General features: G+C 39.7%; 1 protein-coding gene and 1 non-coding gene across 2 annotated transcripts; both read right to left on the bottom strand.

Annotated features, from left to right (window-relative positions):
- Position 1: 1 nt before the first annotated feature.
- On the bottom strand, positions 2-9,402 carry eif2b4 (eukaryotic translation initiation factor 2B, subunit 4 delta). Its single transcript, XM_059513007.1, has 13 exons — positions 9,287-9,402; positions 8,756-8,793; positions 8,272-8,443; positions 7,778-7,969; positions 4,507-4,589; positions 3,870-3,961; positions 2,996-3,110; positions 2,829-2,905; positions 2,621-2,723; positions 2,419-2,546; positions 2,163-2,340; positions 857-1,037; positions 2-771 (listed from the first exon to the last, which is right to left on the bottom strand). The coding sequence occupies exons 1-13, from the start codon at positions 9,333-9,335 to the stop codon at positions 572-574; spliced, it is 1,608 nt and encodes a 535-aa protein (XP_059368990.1). The 5' UTR covers positions 9,336-9,402; the 3' UTR covers positions 2-571.
- Positions 9,403-11,968: 2,566 nt separating this feature from the next.
- Positions 11,969-12,051, bottom strand: trnal-cag (transfer RNA leucine (anticodon CAG)). The gene has a single exon. It is a non-coding gene; the product is annotated as a tRNA-Leu (tRNA).
- Positions 12,052-22,967: the final 10,916 nt, after the last annotated feature.

The raw sequence follows: 22,967 nt of genomic DNA, 5'->3' as shown, positions 1-22,967 counted from the left end.
GTAGTTTTTTGGTTTGTTTTATCTAAACCATGTTTTCTTCAGTAGCATTTCCAAGGTTTACAATACAATACAAATTTATTATAAGATAATACAAACAAAACCTCTTATGCAACACGTTGTTTTTCCATGATCTTACACACATTTGCATCATGTTCCTTTTTTCCCTTTTTCACATCTATGAAAGGACTTTGGCAACAGAAACTATCCAAAAAAGGATGATAGATGTTTCTTATGTTTATGTCTATGCACTGACCACCAAGATACAGCACACAGGCTTTACATACACAAGAACAAAGCTATCTGACATTCTTGATCTTGTGAACAACAATTCTAAGTACTAATTTGAGAATTTTCCAAAGAAAATCTAATTTGGGGACTTTTTTAGAAACTGGAATTGGACCAGTTATACAATTTGAAATTAAATGGATCCCACTATTGAGGACATAAATGGTGGCTTAATCTGAAAAGCTTGTTCCATGTCATAGTAAGTTTATTGGGTGCCAGAAGACCCGTGTGCACAGGTTCTCATGTGCAGATGCTAGAGGGAAGCAGAACCGTGTTCGTCTGCTCTTCACTGATCTACGTTCTTGACTCGCAGTACCACAGGCACAGAGGTGCAGGGGATCATGCCCAAGTCAGTGATCACAAGGTCCACAAAGTCTGGTGGCGTCACGTCATACACCAGGTTCAGAAGCCCCAGTGATTTAATAGTCTGCCAGTTCTCTAGGTGGGACTTTCCATTTCTGGTCACAATCAGGTCATCTGGGTCATCTGTATACAATAAAAAAATATTTGTGTGTGTATTTGTGAATACCTATGCGTGATACTTAGAAATTAAGCCAGACATCACAGTTACCTAATTCGTTGGATACAAAAGAGTCAGTCTGCACTCTTTCACAGAACTTGTAGGTCTCGCAGCAGACCAGCACTGGTACATTGTAGGCTTTTGCTACCAGGGCAATTTGGGAAGTTCCCACACGTGACATCACATATCCATTAGCAAGGAGTGCATGGGCACCAAGAAATACCTTGGATACCTGGAAATAAGAGTGCAGAGTCCAGGTTCTGATTCAGCATTCAGATCATGTTTTTAATGGCAAAATAAAGGCCAGTTAACTTTAGTGCAATCACAGTCAAATGGTTTTTTTTTTTTGCTGGAAGGAAATTAATACTTTTATTCAGCATTGATGCATTATATTGATCAAATGTGACAGTAAAGACATTTATCAGATTTCTGTTTTAAAAATACTGTTCTTTTGAACTATTCTGAAACACAAAAATGAAGGATCATGTGACACTGAAAATTGGGAGTAATGACTTCTCAAATTTCAGCTTTGCCATCATAGGAATAAATTATATTTTGAACTTTTGGAAAAATAATTTGGAAATAGAAAACAGACATTTTAAACTTTTGAATATTACTTCACATTATTGCCGTTTTACTCAATACGAGGCTTTTAAAAAAATATATAACAAAAAAATCTTAGTGACCACAACCTTTTGAACACAAACAATCTAAACATACAGAACCTTGCAGTGCCATATAATCATTTGAAATAACACTGTAATTGTTATCTAAGAATGTCCGTAATGTATACTTGTATAAAGTGCACATGCTGTTCTAAACTCTTACCTCCTGGTTTCACAGACAAGGCTTAAGCGTAGACCCGGACTAAAATACATGTCTGGGCTGTTTTAACTAAAAGAAACTTGCACTGACATATCTTAAAATATATCAGTGCCATTGTTTTGTCTCAAGATGCACACCAGTAATGTTATTTTCTAAAGCACGTCTATAAAATATACTTAAATTTCCTAATTGAAATATGGCCCAATCCTGACTTAACCTAAGCCTCGTCTGTGAAACCAGGCCTTGGTGTTCTTAAAAGAAAGTGGTTAAATTTGGTCGAGACTGATCAAACCAAGCAGTTATCTTTGTTCTATTAGCATTATTTCAGTTGCTACTGTGTATTGTTAAGAACAAAAGTCCCAAACCATAATTAAGCTGTATTTTTGAGCTACTGCTAATGTCACACACATAATCAATCCTTTGAAGGTGCATGCACTTTGAAAAAATAAAAATAAATAATAATAGCTTTTCATCGCAATGAGCTAAAAATAAAAAGTGCTTGCAAAAAGCTTTAACTGAAAGAATGACTCACTTCAGGCAGAATGTAGGACAAGGCAGATATGAGCACGTAAGTACATCGGATGCCTTTCTTCACCAGACGCCTCAGCGCCTCTCTGCCCTCCAGCCTGGGCCGACTGTCCACAACTACGACTCTGAACTTCCTCTGCTTTTCAAAAGCTTTGCACAGAATGTGGTTGACAAGTGAAGAGCTGGAAAAAGATAAGAAAGGCACTTCTGAATAAATCCAAACTATTACAGAATTACATCAATTAACTGAAAAATCTTACCAGCCATAAACGAGAATGACATCTCCATTACTTATCTTCTCAATAGCATACTTAGAAATGGCTTCGGAGGCCAAAATGATCTTCTCATTTATGTAACTATCAATACATGCCTGCAGTTTCCCTTTGGCCTGTTGAGAAAACATTGCTTTTAGAAATTCACAGGAATAGTAGTCTCTAAACTAATGACTCTAAATATTTTGACCTCTTCTTCTTTGCATTGACTTGGTATATTTGAGACTTCCTTCTTGATGTATTTGATGGCATTGCCCATGCTGGCCGAAAGGGGTCGACACTGGCTGAGAAAACTGCAGGCGTAATGAGAATTTGCAGAGTTTGTTAACCAGCTGTTTCCATGTAAGATCTACATCTGAGCTCATGCTATATCAATTATCACAAGGAAGAAGGTGAACCTGATATAAGGCGACAGCTTGTTCACAAGGTCTCTTGACAACTCCTCATTTGGAGGTGTGCTATAGTCTTGAATAACCTATAAAAAAAATTATTGAAATACTATTTATATTGAAATACTATAAATTAAGAACTGTTGAGCTATTTTATAGGTTTAATTATGTGGTACCTGTTTGAAGGCATGTAGTAGGGCCACAGATCGAGCATTGGATCCTGCTATAATGCCCAGAGAGTACTGCAGGCCCAACCGAACAATGGATGGGTGAATAACTGTGGCAGGGATGCTACAAAATAAACCATAAAAATAATAAGTCAACCAACTGAGTCAACTAGGTTATTTAAGCTTAACTACTAATATGCTTCTCCCGAAAAATAAACACACTTAACTGTAAAAATGTGTATTTATTTTTTCCATTGAGGTCTAATTATATTAGTAAAGTTTCATGATCATTTATCTGAGACCTAGAATTACATGGCCTAAAATTTGAATATCTTAAATTCAATCATTTTAAAAATAAAAGGCTTTTTGCTCCCAAGGAGGAAGTTTGAGTTCTTTAAGTTACAGTATGTTTCAAGTTACACGACTGTTCAAAAGTGTGGGGACTGTAAGATTGTTTTCAAGAAACTGATGCATTAAAGTGATCAAGTCACTTTTATATTACTAAAAAAATTTGCTATTTCAAATAAATGCAATTCTTAAAATGTTCTCTTCATCAAAGAATCTTGAACTTTTTTTTCAGTAAAAATCAGCACAACGGTTTTCAATATAGATGATGATAATAAGAAGTGTTTGTTCACTAAATCAGCATATCATAATGATTTATGAAGGATTATGTGACTCTGAAGACTGTGGAGATGTGATCAGCTTTGATATCACAGGAATTACATTTTAAAATATATTCAAAAGCAGTTATTTTATGTTCAAATAAATGCAGCCCGGATGGGCATAAGAGACATTTAAAAAAATCTTAACAGATTTCCACTTATATAACCCCGTCAAGACTAAATTATGACTAATGTAGAAGAAACATTGTTTACTATACCTGATTTGCAGGGTGGGAGGGTTTTTCCGGCTGTATTGGTGTAGATGTGAGAACAGGCTGACCTTGTATCCATAATCTGACCTCAAAGGAACCTAAGACAGCAGAAAGAACAACAACACTGGATGTGAGTATTTTGTTTGCTCAAGGTCAAACGCTCTGGAGGTCACATCCTCCCTCCTCAGGTCAAGAGCTGAGGCTGCAACAGAACACTGAGCATGAAGACATACATGACACAAATGTGCACAAATGAATTAGGGCTCCACAGGAGACTTAGAAAGCTACACCTAATAACATTAAAAAAAAAGTTCACCCACATAGGACAACTAGCTCATCACATGAACACAATGTAATGATAATAATCACAGTGAAATCACCTCCAGCAGACAACTTTCACCAAGAATAAAAACACATTACACAGAAAGAATTCAACAATACACTGCACACAAAAGTGTGGAGCCAGACCTCGACTCCAGTTTTATTTAAACCGCATCCCTGCCCTGACTTCTGTAAGACATGGGAAGGACCTAGGTTAAAAAACACTGCAAAATGGATCTCAGAAAACACCTGGATGAATCCATCGTCTGTCAGTCGGCAATAATCAGACAACAGGCAAACCATGACTGTGGATTTGTCTCACCTGCTGCCTCTCAAGCTTTTTGGCCAACTTCTTCAGTGCAGCAGGGTCGTCCACTTGTACGTGCTCTGGTAACCTTTTCACTACTAACAGACAAAAAAGAGAAAGGAAATGAAAATAAGACTGGGTAATTTTGCTTATCCAATTCATAAAAAATCTGTTAATATGTGTGTTGGCAAATATGTGTGTGTATTTAAAAAAATAAATAAATAAATGTATTTTTAAATATATATACACACACATTTGTTTTTAATGTGACACTGGAGTAATGGCTGCTGAAAATTCAACTTTGATACCACAGCAATAAACATTTTAATATATATTTGAAGAGAAAACTGTTTTTAGTTTACAATAATATTCTACAATATTAATATTAACTCTTTTTCAAATCAATCAAAAGGGTGATCATTTAAGAAACTTCTTTCAAAAACATTTAATCGTATCGATCCCAAACTTCAGAATGGCTGTGTACTTTAAAATATTTTTTCTAGGGATGCAACGAAATGAATATTAACAAAATGAAACACTAAATACTTTATTGTTTTGTATGTTTTTTCCCCATGTATTTTGCAATTTTTTTCACCATTGCATAAATTAAATAGCCAAAATGTGCTTTTTATTGTTTTGTCTTGCTTTTCACAAAACAAAAGACAAAAAAGATCAATTACATCAATTTAACTTAAAATTAACAAGTTAGTAAAGTAATATTTTTGAGACCCCCTTCTCGAATTAGGCATGTATTTTTACCAGGGGCGTAGGAGCGATTTTGAACCTGGGGGGACAGTAAATGCCAGGGGGTTTCGGAGGAAATTCCCCGGATTTCTATGTATAATGTTATATATATATATATATGTAGTAGAGTATATGAAGTGACAGACTGGGTAGATTATAAAAACAGAGAGAAGCAATGTAATATAACTACAACCAAATGACTACATACTATGAACTGTATAAAAACATACTTTATTTAATAAAGAACAAATAAATGAAACCACCATTTAGAAGATGATCGGGCTGAGACAGAGCCTTGTGATAAAGAGGTTGAGGAAGAGCCTGGCAATAGAGAGCCAGGTGATGGAGAGGCTGAGGCAGAATTCACATTAGCTAATTACTGTATTTTTCGGACTATAAATCGCACCTAAGTATAAGTCGCATCAGTCCAAAAATATGTCATGACGAGGAAAAAAACATATATAAGTCGCACTGGACTCTAATGCCGCGTTTCCACCGAAATTACCCGGAACATTTGTACCAGGAACATTTTTCCCCCCAGACCTGTTGCTTTCTGCGTTTCCACTGCGGTGTAAAGTACCGGGAAGATTAGGCAAATAGACTGGTGACGTAGAAAGTATGCTGATTTTGGATGTGCACCCTCGGTAGTTCAAGCTTTGTGCATTCGTCTCGGGAGTGTGATGTCTGTGAAGACGCAAATCCGGTAAATCTGCAAACAGCAGCGTACTTGATAACTTGATCACTGATCAGTATTTATTTCAGCATTTTTACTTCCACGTTTTACTTTCCTACTATGTTACGGTTGGTTACATTTACATACAAGAAATAAACACCGGCTGCCGAAGCATACATAAAATAAACCGTTTTAGGTGCATTAGCGCCACCTTTTGGACTGGAGTGTTACTCTCCTTATAAACAAATGACGCCATCAAAACCTTACGGCGAAATGACAATATCCACCACACACTCGTTTATAAGGTGGCCTCCTGTATCTTTGCTAGTCGATTTTTATTTCATCCAGTGACATGATGGGTTTTTAACTTCCTTCAGGAGATTTTGGGTAACTGCACAACTGACAGACTTTGAGCACACCGCCAACGGTGCGTGTGTGTGTGTGTGTAACCATAGCGACAAAACGACCAACTTTCGGAACCTGCACTTAAGCCTATAATTTCGTTTTTAAAAATTTAATTATGCATTTAAAAGTTGCAGAATGGATTAATTTGGAGACTCTGAAATCGGCAGAGATAGGCAGGCAATGCAAAACAAAATCTGATATTTTGAAATGTGAGGGGGACGTGTCTAAGCTTGTAGTAATCAACACGGAGTATTCGAAGCTTCAGAGGAAGGGACTGAACATATTCTTCTCTCTAATAAAGGCAGGAATCTCTGTGTGTCTTTCATTCAGTTTGCATTTATATTATGTCAAGATTAGAACTGTTCATCCAATCGACTTCACGCATGGCGGGGGTGTGTTGCTGCGGACCCAAGGGAGTGCAGTGTGGCATTTTGGTGCAATATGGACACACAACACATTCCGAATTAATCAACTTTTAATAAACTACAGAACAACGCCTCACACGGGCACGGCTTATATGCTCCAAGAATGGACACTGCACTAGTGATACAAAACACACAGGTTTGTTAAGAGCAATACATTTAATATGGACAAATTTTTAGCCTGGGCTACTGTACGTTTTTTTATGACTGCTTTATTTGCAAGTATGTAGCACATTTTTATCATGTGTAAAATTACTGCTTAACATGGCGGATAAAAGCAGCTTGTTTTTTTTACACCAACAATATACTATAGGCGTACTAAAAGAACTCGGGATTTTTCAAACATGATGTGCTGTTGTGGTAGGACAGTTTCAAATCGCATATCTGGCACACTGCCTTTGTCTTGTCCTCACTCAATCTCCCAATCTGCTCCCACACCGCTGAGGTCTTGGCATTTTTGTCTTCTCTTCCAGATGAACTGAATTATGACATTCATTCATGGGCGATTCATATTCAAGCATGAATGAGAACAGTCAAAAAAAAAAAAAAAAAACCCAACCCACCAAACAAATATTAGAATAATCAGATATTCTGGTGCAGCCCTATAGAATATATTATAGATCTCAATTTGAACACTATTGGCCAGTTTCACAATTATCTTGCTCCAGCGCAAACCGTCTTTTGGTGTTAAAGTAGCACGGTCAAGTTTTATTAAAGAAGCGCAGTGAAAAATTTGCACTGAAAAGGCACCGACAGTTATTTTTGCACCTGGCCTTATTTAATATGCTTTTGTAGAAGTTTCCCTTTCAGACAATACATTTATGAGAGGAGAGTATTCAAATGAATCACACTACGAGATTTACTAACATTTGAGCTCATCAATGCATGCCTATTTTTTATTATATATATTTGAAATGGGGGAAAAATTTAAATGGATGCAAAATGATAAATAAAAATACTGGAATGGTTGATTATATTTTGGCCACTGTGTATATGCCCAAACTTTCCACCCTGGAATAACCGTTTAGATGCAGTGAATTACCTGGCTGAAGCTCATTAGGGGTAGCTTTAGGCTTGCTGGAGGCAGATTGCTGCCCCCCTTCTTTCTTGCCCTGTTTTGATCCTCGTTCTGAGTCTTGCCGTGCCCGACGCTCTGCTCGCAGTTCTGCTTTGCTCTTGGCAGGCTTCTCTGCAGCCGCAGCAGATTCTGATGGATTTACAGGTGCAGGAGCCCCTAATGAGATAAAAAGGGCAAACAATTAAAAAGCCCTAAAAAAAAAAAAACAGACATTAGCCTTTGGGTTGTGTTTACACTTGGCAGGTTTGATTAGATTTAAATGAACTCTGCTCTGTTAGTGTCTTTTATTTCACATTTCATTAAGCACTTTGTAAGCAGTCAGCTGTAAAAATACAACCATATGTACACATGTCCAATACACGCATTTAGCCCAGCAAACAGGAAAATTATTAGATGCAGATTATTAGATTAAATGCAGACAAATGATTTTGAAACAGCAGCAAAGCAGGCTGAAGTACCTTTATGTGCTGGGCTCTGTGTGGCAGGTTTCGACTGAGCTGGTACTGATGCTTTCTCTTTCTCCTTTTCCTTCTCTGGAGGACCCTTGTCATCTTTTTTATTCTTTTTATGCTGCTTCTTCTCTTTCCTAAGACGCTGCTTTTCTTCTTTGGTCAATTCCTTACCTTCATTCTATAGATAAAAAAGGGGCATTACAGTTTGCATGATTTTAAATAGTCCAGTGTCACAGTAAATAAACAGACTGCCACTTTAAACCTATCCTGCATTTTGGGCAACTAGACCTTCCATGTCTGCTGAGAATGTGGCTGTGATGCCCAAAATGCTGTCCAGGGAAGCAGCTCTCTAGGTTTTGAGACACAGCCATTGTGTTTGTGATACTTTTACAAATAACAATCAAAAAACACATTTTGTAAATTGAAGTAGGATTAATTAAACGCTAACTATTGTGAAATTATATCAACATAAAATAAAGACTTGACCTACCTTTGCCAGTCCAATTTCTTGCAACTTTACATCTTCATCTGTGACACAGGTAAGCATATATTTAAAACGCACCCAAAGTTAAAACTACTCTTTATTAACACTAATGACAGAAGATACTAATTTACTGAATAGTCACAATAAGTTTGAAAATATAATGTCTATGATGACATAAATCCTCTGGACACTGACTTTGCAGTGTTATTTCATCATGTTGCCTCAGTCGATCTTTACCAAACTAAAAAACACAGCAGAGATTCAGTTCGTCTCGCAAACACATCAAGTTACATATGCAAACAACAATGAACATCGCAACCGTGTCTATGTAAGTTAGTTTGATTACAATACGTTCCAAATGACAAAAGCAGCATGATGTAATTTCCACTATGCATATGTCAAGTCAGATGTGCCATGGCAGAGTGAAGATCAGCGGCAACACGAGCTCTCCGTTATCGACTATAAACGACTGCTTGCTTACGTGTTTATTTCGGTAACAGCACACGTTAAAAAAAAGTTTCAGTCTGTATATTTTACCTTTAGCATGTTTGACACCGTCAAACTGTCTCCCGTCCGAGGCCGCCATGTTTCATTTCTTCGTGACTCCGCGCTAGTTAACTGATGTGAAAAGCAGTCGGGATGAATTACGCCGCCATCTAGCGATTAAAAGGAGTAAACTGACTTTTCTTAAAAAATTTTTTTTTACGTTATATCATTCATGAACTAGTATGCATGCATAACAGTAAAATAACGCGCACAGTACTTGTTAACATAGTTTTTGATGGAAGTTTAGCATGTCACACCGTACCAAAACGTTCCATCGGTCACCTCTTTTATGAAATAGACGTAAAACAGTCGCTTTCAACAACACGTTCCCTTCGTGTTGAAGAAGAATGAAAAACAGAAGATAAAATAACGAAAAGGTTGTTTTCAGAAGTGGGATTCGAACCCACGCCTCCAGAGGAGACTGCGACCTGAGCGCAAGGATAATCCGACAATATTTCAGAAATGTTGAGCAATGTCGAACTGCGCAGCCAATCGCATCGAAGCGCTATGACATTTGGACCAATCGCGTCAAAGCGCCTTAACATTTCCAGCCAATCAAAAAGCGCAATTCATAACATTCTCTTGACATTCGTGACATTAGACCAATCAGAGAACAGGGGGATGTCGACGGCACGTTTCCGCGTATCACCGCCAGGTGGAGGGGTCAGCTCTTCTAGTCAGGTGTCAATCAAGTTGCCGAACCGTGCCGATATTATTCGAATTATGAAAGAATGACCTAATCCTCAGGGGGCGTGTCAGAGGTAAAAAAGGTTAATTACTGAAGTTCGTAACCTATGACCAGGGCCATTGTCGCGTAGTTCGACATAAAAAGTGGTACGAGATTTATCAAAGGGTGAGTGTTTATTACCTTTGCATGATATAAAAAAACACCTAAGTGTTTGTTGACTTGCATAATCGAACATTATTAGTATCTTTGTTTAATGTATTTGCATAACACATCAGGCTTCAGTACAAACATTTACCTGGTCCCATTCATTTGAACGATGTAATGTGATGGTTGTGTTATGTTATGGCTTACAACAGTGTAAACCAGAGTGTTTCATAATTGTTTATAGACATTTATGTAATGTTGCAGGTATTTTGAGAAATGTTCCTCTCTTGTATCTTTCTCCTCTAAACAGAGATATCAGTTGTAACATGATATATAAGATAAACGTGACTTGTGTCCTAGAAATTAGTCAATGAATGAATAAATATATGAATTTAATTAAGTATGTTATGCTCTCTTAAGGGACTCACTTTGTATTGTGCATTATATTTGTTATAATGCTTACAGATAGAGAAACTTCCGATGCTGTCTTGTGGCCAAACAACCTTGCTTGGAGGTGTGCTGAAATGCATCTGTGGTTTTCAAACTCCAAAGATAACATTAATGTGGCAAGTATTTTTTATTAGTATTATTAGTATATTTACTGAAAAGGTTTCTTTCTGAATTGTTATGTATTTAAGGTGGTTTTGTTTTTGTCTTAAGCAGCCCACTGCCTCTACTGGACCAGCACAAAGGGTGGTGGAAGAACCTCATGCTGCTGAAACAGCAAAAAAGGCCATGGAGCAGAGTCAGCCTGACCCCCAGCCTTATCCCCTGCCCCTGCCCCTGCCCCTGCCCCTGCCCCGGCCCTAGCCTACTGCACCTGTGGAAGCAAGAGTTGCAACAGAATTTTCAATGGTAAGGATTAAATTTTTTAATAATACCACTTAAGTATGAGTTCAATTAAAATTCAAGGAAGTTCAGAATGTAAGAAGAAGAAAAAAGAAAAAAGAAAAAGCAAGAATGCTATGAGATGCTGGCTGAGACCTACTAATTGTCACCCCTCTTGTACAGTGGGGGCACCTGTTGTCTGCTGATTGGTCGGTTTGAATATCTCAGATTTGGTTTAAGTCACATGGTCAAATGGAAGAATGGATAAATGTAGAATCTAACCTGTCTGCTTTCTCTCTTTCATTTCTGGGCTTTGCTCTTGGATTGTCCTCTTCCTCTCTAACTGAGCTCTGCCTGGGTTAAAGGTCATTGAGCTAGATTCTTCTTCAATACAAAATTGTCTCTGGTGTAGCAAGTGCGTTTGTGTGTTCTGGTGATTTGAGTGATGAATGTTTTATAAACAAGGCCCAAGTTTACGCTGGATTTGCACATCGTTTGCTATTAAAACATGGAGCCATCCCTGTGATAAAAGACCCCATTCATGTAAGTACAATTGAATCAGATTTCTGTATTTTGTTGGAAATCAGCACATAAGTGAATATGTTAATGGAAACAACACGAAACATCAGTATTATAGCTCCGCTCACGGCACGCGTCCCGGAGCTCGGCTTTTTCCAGAAAGATTCGGAAAGCTGTATTTTTATTTTACAAATAGGATAAAACTAAAGACTTTTTGGATATATGAAGGATGCAGTACTACTCTATAGGTACTTAAGATTAACATGAGATTAGTTGAGACTGTGTATGTTATGTACCCTTTAATTTTTTTACGTTATATCATTCATGAACATTATGCATGCATAACAGTAAATTAACGAGCACAGTATTTGTTAAACGGTCCATCGGTCACCTCTTTTATGAAATAAACGTAAAACAGTCGCTTTCAACAACAAGAAGTTCCCTTCGTGTTGAAGAAGAATGAAAAACAGACGATAAAAATACGAAAAGGTTATTGTCAGAAGTGGGATTCGAACCCACGCCTCCAGAGGAGACTGCGACCTGAACGCAGCGCCTTAGACCGCTCGGCCATCCTGACGTATTTAACCTAGTTACGTCATCACGTTAAATAAAAATAATAGAGTTTAAAAAATAAATTAGTAGAGTTTTATACGCTAAAATATTGTTGTTTGTGACTTACGATTAAATTATACACTTAAGGATGTTTTATTCAATTAGTTATTAAATTAATTATTGCGAAATATGTTTGCTAGGTTATCTGTTACCGTACGTTTTCACTTCTGCACATTTTACGTTAACAGTTAACGTTAACGTTACCTGTTGATACTGTCAATCTGTTTCCCATCCGAGTTCGTTATATTTCATTTCCTAGCAACTTTTCGCTGGTAAACCGAGTCTGAATAGGAGTCGGAAGCGACTATGCTCGGTTGTGTCACCTTATCACGCAAACAGTTGCCTTTCACGCTAACCAGAGAGTGACGCATTTAGTTCTAATTGAAGACGATACATCTCTGTTTCGTAGCACTCCAGAGCCCTCTGCTGGTCAAAGATATGTCAATATAACTAAACAAAATTACGTGTGACACAAAATTTATCACAAAATAAATATGTTTACTAAACAAATATCATTGTTATGACTTAATACATTTATTAATATATATTTCACTTAAATGCGGCCAGCATTTCTGGGCTGAGGACAGAAACGGTGCTGGGAGGAGATGGGTGGTCGTAACATTTGGCCGGGTATGTGGGGTGTCCTGATGAGGGGTGAGTTGGTGAGGCCCGGTGGTTTTTGGGAGGGACTTGATCACTCTGAAAATTTCCTACTTTGAAATTAACATGTAAATAAAAATACATGATTAACCAACTCTATCAGGGGAAAACTGTCTCAGGTTACGTATGTAACCACAGTTCCCTGAGTAGGGAATGAGACACTGCGTCCTCTAGGGGTTGCTTTGGGGAACACCTCGTCGTGACCCGTGTCTGAAGCATACATTGAAAAAACACCAACTTGTTGGCCGGAGACAGCCTCTGACATCACTACCGGCGTGACTATAAATAAGCACCGGGAGAGCACATCATTATCTTCTTCGTCTGTAGCTTGCGTCCGAAGCATGGCAGGAAGCTAGAGGACGCAGTGTCTCGTTCCCTACTCAGGGAACTATGGTTACATACGTAACCTGAGACAGTTCCCTTTCGAGGGAACTTCGAACTGCGTCCTCTAGGGGTCGCTTTGGGGAACAGTATACCCACGCCGCCATGCTGAGGGGAGTGCAGGGCTGACTCATGGCGAGCACTAAGTACCAACTCTACCATTTCCATGGGAGTTGTCCCTGGGATGTTTAGTCGGCTGTCTGTGACAGTACCCCTTACGGCCAAAAGGCCTAAGCTACATACCCAACTTAATTGTTAGGGCCTCGGCCCAGGGTAGAGCTTAAGGGTTGGAATCAGGAAAGATTACTTTAAAGGGATACGGCTAAGAACCTAGCATTTCTACCAAGTCTTGCCTGTCACACAGGGGTTACCGCTAGCTTACGCATAAGCTTGCTGAAAGAGCTGTCTCGACAGTTCTCTAGTAGAAACGCCCTGTTTAGATAGGTATCCGAGGATAGGTGGAGTGGCGCCCAAGATGAACTGGGCTTTTACCAACTCAAGAAAGGGCACGAAGCAACCACATGAAGCCCTCACCATATAGGATTTTAGAAAGAACGCCGAATACTAGTGTGCGAACTTACCACAGTGTGGATTTCAGAAAGTGTGCAAAGACTTCACGTGCACACTTACCATATCATGGATTTTCAAATACTGTTCTAAGGAGGGGATCTCGTGGCACTCTGATAGAACAGCTCATTGATGGAATGTTGCATCTCAAAACATTATGATTGAGAGTCATCAACTCGATCTATGGAAACAATACTGGAGCGCTCTGGGGAAAAAACAGAGAACTCAGTCTCATATGAGAGGAGAACTCTGAGCTCAGAGTAGCGCGCTCATAGGCGACCCTTTTTTGGAAAAAGGGGAGCGCTGCTAAATTATCACGAGAATCACCCAAATAGCCCCTCATGTTGAGGGAAGCGATGCTTGAGGTGTATAAACAAATACACACTGGCTGAATGGAGCCCAAGGAACCAAGGTCTAATCATCTCAAGAAAGGGAACGAAGCGGAGCGCGTAACCCTTATCGTACAGGATTTCAGAAAGTATGCAGAGTTTTGCATGCAAACTTAGCACTTGTGGATTTTTAGAAAGTGCGCAAAGTGTTCACGTGCACACTGACCACCATGTGGTTTCGAGAAAGTACACAAAGCTTAGCGTGTGTACTTCAAGGTTCCTAAGCATCGCAGAGGCGCTGAATCTCACGGGAGAGGCAAGCTCAATTTTACAAACCTCAGGCGAGGGGAGCATCACCTGAGGCAGCATATACAAGAAGACTTCTGTAACTGCCACCTCCACTTCCCGCTAGATGCGACAGCACCCCTAAGCGGCCAGGAGACCCCTCGCGGTGACCTGGCCGGACATCCATGAAATTCCCTGCAGTGCTGTGCCAGGCCTGATGATCAAGTAGGTTCCCTCAGAAACCTGTGATCTCAGCCGCCTACTACCGGAACATGAAGCCGGATGGCTGGTGCTGGCGAGTGTTTAGTAAACACTGTAACTGAGCACTGCAAAGGAAACTCACAGTAGACACGTAACCACCAGCAATTTAATAAACATAAGTATATACAGAGAGGGTTACATTTACTCAACCACCCTCCTATGTGGAGCCCCGCTCAAGGGGCGCCTCCTTTTAGTCTGGACCATCAGTCAGGGGGTTGCTATGAACATAGAACCATAAAAACTTTATAGGTCCTGCATAGGAGACTGTTATTTGAGAGGTTTCCACCTAACCTCGATCAGGTGGAGAGCTGGTGGTTACAGGGGAATTAGGAAGGGGAGGATAAAAGCAGAAGTTAACCCTCTGAAGTTGATTAATGCATATACGCGTTATGAGGCTATTTTCTCCTGATAACCTCTTAGACTCCAGAGGGTTACAAATCCCCAAAGGGAATGAGTAGATACCTCGGTATCACTCCGATTCGGATGGGAGCACTGCCTTGTCTAGATCACACCCCTTGGGTTCTGCTTACCTCCTCGTGACCCACGATTCCTCTAACCGCTGCCCGCAGGTGGGGGAAGAGCGCGAGTTGCGACACTAGCCTTCTGTGCCCATCTTTGATCCTCAGATCGAGACGGGCCAGGACCCCTATGTTGTTCGGGCTCAGACCTGGACATTCATGGAACGAAGGATCTGAAAGCAGCAGAGCGCGCCTTCGTCTCCTTGAACTTCTCAAATCGCCGTCTCAACGGAAATACCGAAAAGTTCAGAAGGCGTAACCTGAGCATCGAGAAGAAAGCCTTTTCTTTCCTCCCGATGTCTGCCAGGTTCATCCACAGATGTCTCTCCGCTGCCAGCATGGCCGCCATAGTCCTGCCCATGGCGGAGGCAGCCTGCTTGGTAGCACAGAGAGAGATCCGTGGTGAGGCGCAGCTCAGCTACCTGATCAGAAAAAGGCCCCTGCCTCTATCCAGGTCTCTTAGCAGATCAGTCTGATATGCTTGTGTGACGAGTGGGGCGGGGCCGAGGGACGTGGGAGCGAGGCCGGTGGAGTGATTGGAGATGAGCTACACCTGTTTGACCCGCCGGTCTCGAGGCCCACGGAGGAGATGGAAGGATATAAAACTGGAGCGACGACAGTGAAGGACGAGAGAGGACCAGGCCTGGGCGTTATTTTAGGTTTTGGTTTTATTTTGTGCGCATCGTCGTCCGTGAGGGGCTGGTGCGCTGTTTTGTGTTTATTTTGTTATTAAAGCTTCATTTTGATTGTCCGCCAGTTCCCGCCTTCTTCTTCCGGATGAATATGAAGGTTTTTATCATTACAGTGGTGCCGAAGCCCGGGAGAAGGAGGGACGCGCTTCTGAAGATCCCTCGCCGCTGTGGTGAATCCGCGGTGCCATCGAGCAGGCGAGGAGGTGTGCCGCCATGGACGCTCGAGGCGGTGGGCTGGAGTGAGTTGCCGGGGATGGGCGAGCTCGCTGCCGGCCGCCACGATATGGAGGGGCGGCTGCTGTCCGTGAGGGAGCGGAGGAGTCGGCGCCGTTCGACAGGTGGCCGGGGCCTGCTGCCATCCGCCGGAACGGGCAGGAGCAGGGAACGGGGGACTCCTGCCGGCTGCCCAAAACCGGAGGAGTGTCGTGCCGTCCGCCAAGGGCCGTCCAGTGCCACCGCCAGGCACCGCGGAGGAGATCACCCAGCTGGTGGAGGGCCGAGCAGCAGTGATTGGAGATGAGCTACACCTGTTCGACCCGCCGGTCTCGAGGCCCACGGAGGAGATGGAAGGATATAAAACTGGAGTGACGACAGTGAAGGACGAGAGAGGACCAGTCCTGGGCGTTATTTTAGGTTTTGGTTTTATTTTGTGCGCATCAGTCGTCCGTGAGGGGCTGGTGCGCTGTTTTGTGTTTATTTTGTTATTAAAGCTTCATTTTGATTGTCCGCCGGTTCCCGGCCTCCTTCTTCCAGATGAATATGAAGGTTTTTATCATTACAGCTTGAAACACCAGCATTGTGTGTAATAAAGCCACAGCCTGACCTGCTACTGCGTATGCCTTGCCATTTAAGCGAGATGATTTTCTGAAGGGGCTTAGATGGCAAGGAGGGAGATTAAGAGAGGATGTTTCCCCTGCAGAAAGAAAAAATTTCCACAGATAAAAATTATTTATAAATTATATATATATAATTATATATATTATAAAATTTTTAGCTCTTTCAACAGGGGGCATTCCCTCATAGCCGCTTTCGCACATCACTTCGATGTTGGCAGATTACTTTCATGCCGAAACCGATGGATGCGAGAAGAAAACGGCATCTTTCATTTCTTTTTAATCTCTGTATTGAGATCATGCAGAAATGAACGGCTCACTTGAGCTGGAGGGCTATGGTCAAAAGGTAATTTTCGATCAATAACCTCCAACAGCTCTACATACGCAGGGCAGGAGAATTGAGAAGGCTCAGCCTCAGCTTCTTCACCATCCTCAAATATCTCCTGCTTTTCCTGGGTAAAAACCCAGCAGAGCACTAACCTCAGTATCGGAAAGTGTTAAAGATATAACATCCTCCTCCCGAGGCTCTCTCTCTCGTCCGCCGCCCCTTTTTTTTTTTATGAGCGCGAAAGGGAAAGTCCCTCTTTAAACCATTCAGACAGATCCACCTGTATTCTCACGAGCTCATTCTCTTCCATGCCTCAGCGCGGACAAGTCCTGAAACGCGGGAAGCAGATGGCTGCCTTTTTTCCCCTTTTCTTTCAGAAAAGAGACGAACGAGAGCGGAGCTTTTTCCATTGAAAAAACGCTCACAATGCACGCAGATTGCCTCCTCAAAGACATCGAGTGCGTGCTCTTCACCCAAACAAATGACGCAAAGATCGCGTGTGTCATCGGGTGTCAAATAACGCCGACACGGATGCACACATCGTCTAAACACTTGCTAGTTGTCGCCATGATAAACAGAGAAAGATCTCCCTTAACGTTTCTTTCAGATGCATGCTTCAAACAAAACAGTCAGTGAAGATAAAGAAAGTGATGACGTGCTCTCCCGGTGCTTATTTATAGTCACGCCGGTAGTGACGTCAGAGGCTGTCGCCGGCCAACAAGTTGGTGTTTTTTCAATGTATGCTTCAGACACGGGTCACAACAAGGTGTTCCCCCAAAGCGACCCCTAAAGGACGCAGTTCGAAGTTCCCTCGAAAGGGAACTTTAGGTAGGAAGATCACAGCAGATTACATCATCCAGCCCCAACCAAAAACAGATAGGCTACGTTCACACTGCAGGCTGAAACGACCCAATTCAGCATGATTTGCATATTTGACCTGTTTTTTTGTCTCCACAAGGTCAAAATATATTGGTATTACTGTTCTTGTAGGGACATTTGGTCCCCATAACGTACCAGGAATATCAGGACCACTCACACACACACATTCCCAGCTGTGAAACACCATGATACAAAGTACAGTTCATAAGGCCCCTAAACTCAGATATTAAATCATCTGCTAACATGAAAATGTCTCATATACTTAGCCACTTAATGTAAGGCTTTAAAAGCAAATCTTAGAAAGCAATGTTTGTTAATTACACTGGGACATGGTACATAATGTACATGTACAGACAGACTTTTTCAGTGCATTCATATTTGGTTTATTTCATGAGTATAATTCTTGAGTGCTATAAGGCTTGCTGTTAATGGAGAACTTGAACCCAAAACTGAACTCAAACACATCTTATAAATACAGTACAAATAAAAACTTTTTTTCTTTAACAGTCAGTGAAGGCACTTAATCTTTAAAAACCATTTATAGTTCACTGAATGGGTTCTAACTAAATTCAACATTTTATGTACACTTTTTACTATTTTTTATTTTAAAATTTGTTTAACAATAAAGTGCAAATTATTTAATAATTTATAAAATAGAATTAAATAGACTGTGTGTGTGGTCTTTTATTTGATTAATTTTACATGATCTGCACAGTTACAGTTTTATAAAAAATATACTTTCAATGCAATTCAAAAAGTGTACAATCAATACAATTAAGCACACATCTTTTTCACAAGTGCAATGAAAGACAAGTTTAGGGACTGAATGATTATTGTAGAAAGAATAATTAATTTCTATTATTGTTAGAAAGGAGAAAATGAACACAACATCGAAAAAAGAAATAGTTTATTGAATTTTATGAGAAATAAAAATCATAATTTAGGGTTAGTACATTTTAAATTCCAAAGAAGCAGACTACTGAATGACTCTCTTGTAATGTCTGCTCTATGTTGGCTGTATTCACGACGCAGTAGCTGGTTGAAGGGGACCAAACCTCACAGAAACACCTGACTTGGTTCCATTTGACCAGCCACAGCAAGGCGTGCTGCTTCAGACAGAGAGAACGGCAGACTAACGGAGCTTATGTTCAGCAATGTTCATATGTTCAGCAAATCATTCTTGCTGCTTGCCTGTTGAGAAGACAAAGGAAAAATTCAATAATAATTTAAAAAATAAAATAAAATCAACTTGGCAGCCCCATTTACTATCTGTTTCTTCAGTAAAATTTCAATTGTATTTCCTGTGCAGTTCATTGGATGAGCATTACCACATAAGTTTAGCATTATCAATTACTGCCTTTTTGTTTAATGTGCTGATAGTCAGGAAAAGAGCATTTTAGTGACTTCTTTAATGAAACCCATAAAGTTCGTGGCTCTCAGAAGGATTAGTGAAGTGACAGACAGCTGTACTCTGTCAGTCTGCCCTGGATCTTCAGTAGCTATGGGTCAGCGAGAGATGATCGGGGTGTGGAGGCCACAAACGTGTGCTTATGACCGGCCAGCCGACTAAAACAACAGCTTTAGCACCCGATCTAGAATTATTCATGTAGCTCAAATGATTTTTGTCATCTTAGAATTCAAAATGGCACAAATTTATGACACTTTCGTTTAGTTTAGGTTTCATGAATCATTTTATGTCTATATATAATGATTTATTTATTTGCATGCACGGGTCCTGTGGTGATGAATTCCCCCTGAAACCACACACTTCCTTACATTCCATAACTTTAATATTCATATGGGCATATAAGGAAGCATGTCATCACAAGGGGCAAATCTGAGTTCCCTCACAGAACAGACAAAGTTGCCAGGAAAAATGCATAGAGAAGAGATACATTTTTTAAACAATATATTTATTTTATTTTTATGCTTTCTAACTATAAGTTATAGAAAAAGTCAAAACAAAATGCTGGATAACTCCAAAGTGAATCCAGAAATATCATCCAGAAAGATAAAAAAATGCAGTATTTACCACAACAAACATTTATTATTCACTCTATACAATGACAGAGTAATTTTACAGCTCAAGTGTGAAGAAAAAATCAGTTTACCTGTATGTAGTTATCTTTTCCTTTTGCATTGACAAGTGTCCATAGACAAGGAACATGGAGGGTAGCCAGCCAAGCAGGAGAGGACGAGCACATCTAGCACTCGAACATCTTCTCACATTTAAATAGACCTGAATGTTTCACATTCTGCCACATGGAAACCTTAAAATCCACAAACTGCCCCCTTTATACTCCTGGATACAGGACTGATATACAGTAGATCAAAGACAAGCTATGACACCTCGGGTGAAAACCCAGTAACACGCTCATACCTCCATTTCCTTTAACAGCACCATTTCCAGTGGCAGAGGTGTAAAATCTTCCATTTGCTGTCTCGTAAAACAGAGATATCACCAAGCATCTCGGTCCGAATCAAAATGGAGCTATATACAATACATATAGTGCCATTATACATATATAAGAATTGAAAAAAATTCAAAGACATTTTGACATCCCAGATATGAAATGGGCTGCTCCCGTTTAATCTGAAATAATTTGAAGACATTTCATCTCAACTTCCTTGCCAATTAAAGAATGAGAAAAGACTTTAAAATAGTCTCAGATGTTGTAATTAGTAAAATGTAAAGTCTACTCCAGTTCAGAGAAGAAGAAAAAAAACACTGCCTAAAGCCAACTCAATCTAGCAACAAATGAAAACCCTCCCCACACCTTTCTGTTCCCATCTTTCCTCTTCTGCTGAGTGCTACAGTGTGTCGTCCTCTTTGCTTGACTGGTGGATTCTGTCCAGACATGGCCACACGCTCCCGGCCTTTTCAAGCGTTCAGCCTGCCTTATACTCCCTCCTCTGCCCCGTGGTCCTCCACCTGTTGGTGTCCTTTAGAAGCCACGGCCTCTCCTCTGCCTGCTGTCCAACCCAATCAGGGCCGTGACAGGGGAGAGCGAGCCTGTGAAATCACACCTCTCAGCTGTTCACACTCGCCTCCAGACACCCTACACCCACTGCTCCCCTTTTACACCGAATTTCAATGGCTCCTTTAGGGAGAAAGAAGAGAAACCAGGAAACAACTGCGGGCGAGTGACTTCTGTACAGTGGTGGGTTAGTAGTCACAGCTGAAACAAGCTAGTGTTACTACTGTCTGGGATTTGATAAGCTACTGGTTTTAGGCTCAAGGCTGGAAAGATTTGGGATCAAGATGCTTCACATTACTTTGATAAATGGCGAACATTGCAAGCACATTTATTTATTTGTTTGTTTTTTTTGTTGTATTTTTCATAACAGTGTGGTCTAACTAAAAAGGAATATATGGTTTTCTAAATAATATATATAAATAATAATAATATATATATATATATATGTGTGTGTGTGTGTGTGTGTATAAAACTGAATAATATATAGCCTTTACCTTGGAGCCTAGAAGCCTAAGACACCTACTAAAAATGCTTATAATTTGAATTAATAATAAATAATTTGAATAATTTGTAATATTTGTATTTATTTAATTTTTTAACAACAATTGGAAAAGATACTCTGAAAACATGAATTACATGCATGAATTCATGTGTTTGTGGTCATCATGTTACATAGCAAGATATATATATATATATATATATATATATATATATATATATATATATATACACACACATCATAAAATGATTAATGATGAAATTGATTTACTGATTTAGATGATAACGTATTAAATGATGAAATAAATGTAATAACATTTTATTTAAATAAATTATTAAATACATGCAATAAATTATACATTATTAATTACATTATATATTATTATGAATAAGAATTAGGAATAAAATTAATTTTGATCAAAAATACTACAAAAACAGTAATAATTTTGAAACATCATTACCATTTAAAATAACTGTTTTCTATTTAAATATGTTTTCAAAATTAATTTATTCCTGTGATGGCAAATATCATATGACTCTTCAGAAATCATTGTTATATGCTGATTTGCTGCTCAATAAACAATTCTTATTATTGTCAATGTTGAAAACATTCAACATTGAACATAATACACACACATAAACATAAAGGAAATTTTTTGTAATATATTTAATATATAATTTTCAATTATATATATAAACTAACTACAAATTCAGTTTTACAACAGTTGTCACAGACATGAAAATGCATGGTCCGGTTTTGCACCATGCTTGATGACCACATGATTTCAAGACTTGAGCCACCCACAGAATGAACCCGACCTAGTTCTGTGGAGGAAATGGGAGAGGTCTGGGTACATTTTCCCCTGCAACAAGCATGCCAGTACCCCTGAAGTCAGCACCTGTGTTCTAAAAGAAGCCCAGGCAACAGGAGACCCAGGGCCAGAGATGAGGCTTACTCTGAAACCCAACACTCCGCACCCTTTTAACAGCATTAAACTACCACAAATAGCCAGCAGCATTGCTTTTCTCAGGAATAGTACCATGCATGCTCAACAATTACTGTTTCCTGTGGCTGCAAATGACAGTAACAAATTAGACATTTGGATCTACATCATCACAGAGGACTACAACATATGCCATCAGTAATAATCACAGGTCATTATACACCTGTCAGTGAAGATATTTTTTGCTTCTAAAGCTAACAATATGCCCCTTAATTTCCCCATAATCCTAAATTGTAAACTGTTTAAATGAACATCGGGTTAAAAACAGAATCCATTGAAGAATATTAAAATATAAATATGAAAACCTGCCATGATCAGTTGTTATTTTCAGTAGCTAATCCCATGAAAGCTATGAAACAATTGTAAGGGTGTGACTTTAATGCACTACGGAAACAATAGCGAGCAAGTGTTCACTGGGTCAATGGCAAAATAGAGAACGAGAGAGAGAGAGAGAGAGAGAGAGAGAGAAAGAGAATGCTCAGTGTTTGAAGAGAACGTAAGCTCCAAATCTGACCGCTCTGTTTATTTTTAACACTGGCAGTCAAATTGGGCCCCACGGTGCTAATAACTTTGTTCCTCTCTGTCACTAGCATTTGGCCAGCAGCATCCCAGTTTATTCTAAGAGGCCATATAGCTCTCTCTTTTTCCGGAGGCTGGCATATAGTTTT

This window comes from Carassius carassius, chromosome 27, assembly GCF_963082965.1.
Source record: "Carassius carassius chromosome 27, fCarCar2.1, whole genome shotgun sequence".
Lineage (NCBI taxonomy): Eukaryota > Metazoa > Chordata > Actinopteri > Cypriniformes > Cyprinidae > Carassius > Carassius carassius.
Note: the sequence above shows the minus strand (reverse complement) of the source record. Positions and strands in the feature narration are given on the sequence as shown.

What these genes read in the sequence shown, in the direction of transcription:
- eif2b4 (XM_059513007.1), bottom strand. Translation starts at nt 9,335, where the DNA reads ATGGCGGCCTCGGACGGGAGACAGTTTGACGGTGTCAAACATGCTAAA. An exon ending in TACTACATGCCTTCAAACAG is followed by an intron (nt 2,906 to 2,995) that starts GTACCACATAAT and finishes TTTTTTTTATAG; the next exon opens with GTTATTCAAGACTATAGCAC. An exon ending in TTTTGTATCCAACGAATTAG is followed by an intron (nt 772 to 856) that starts GTAACTGTGATG and finishes TATTGTATACAG; the next exon opens with ATGACCCAGATGACCTGATT.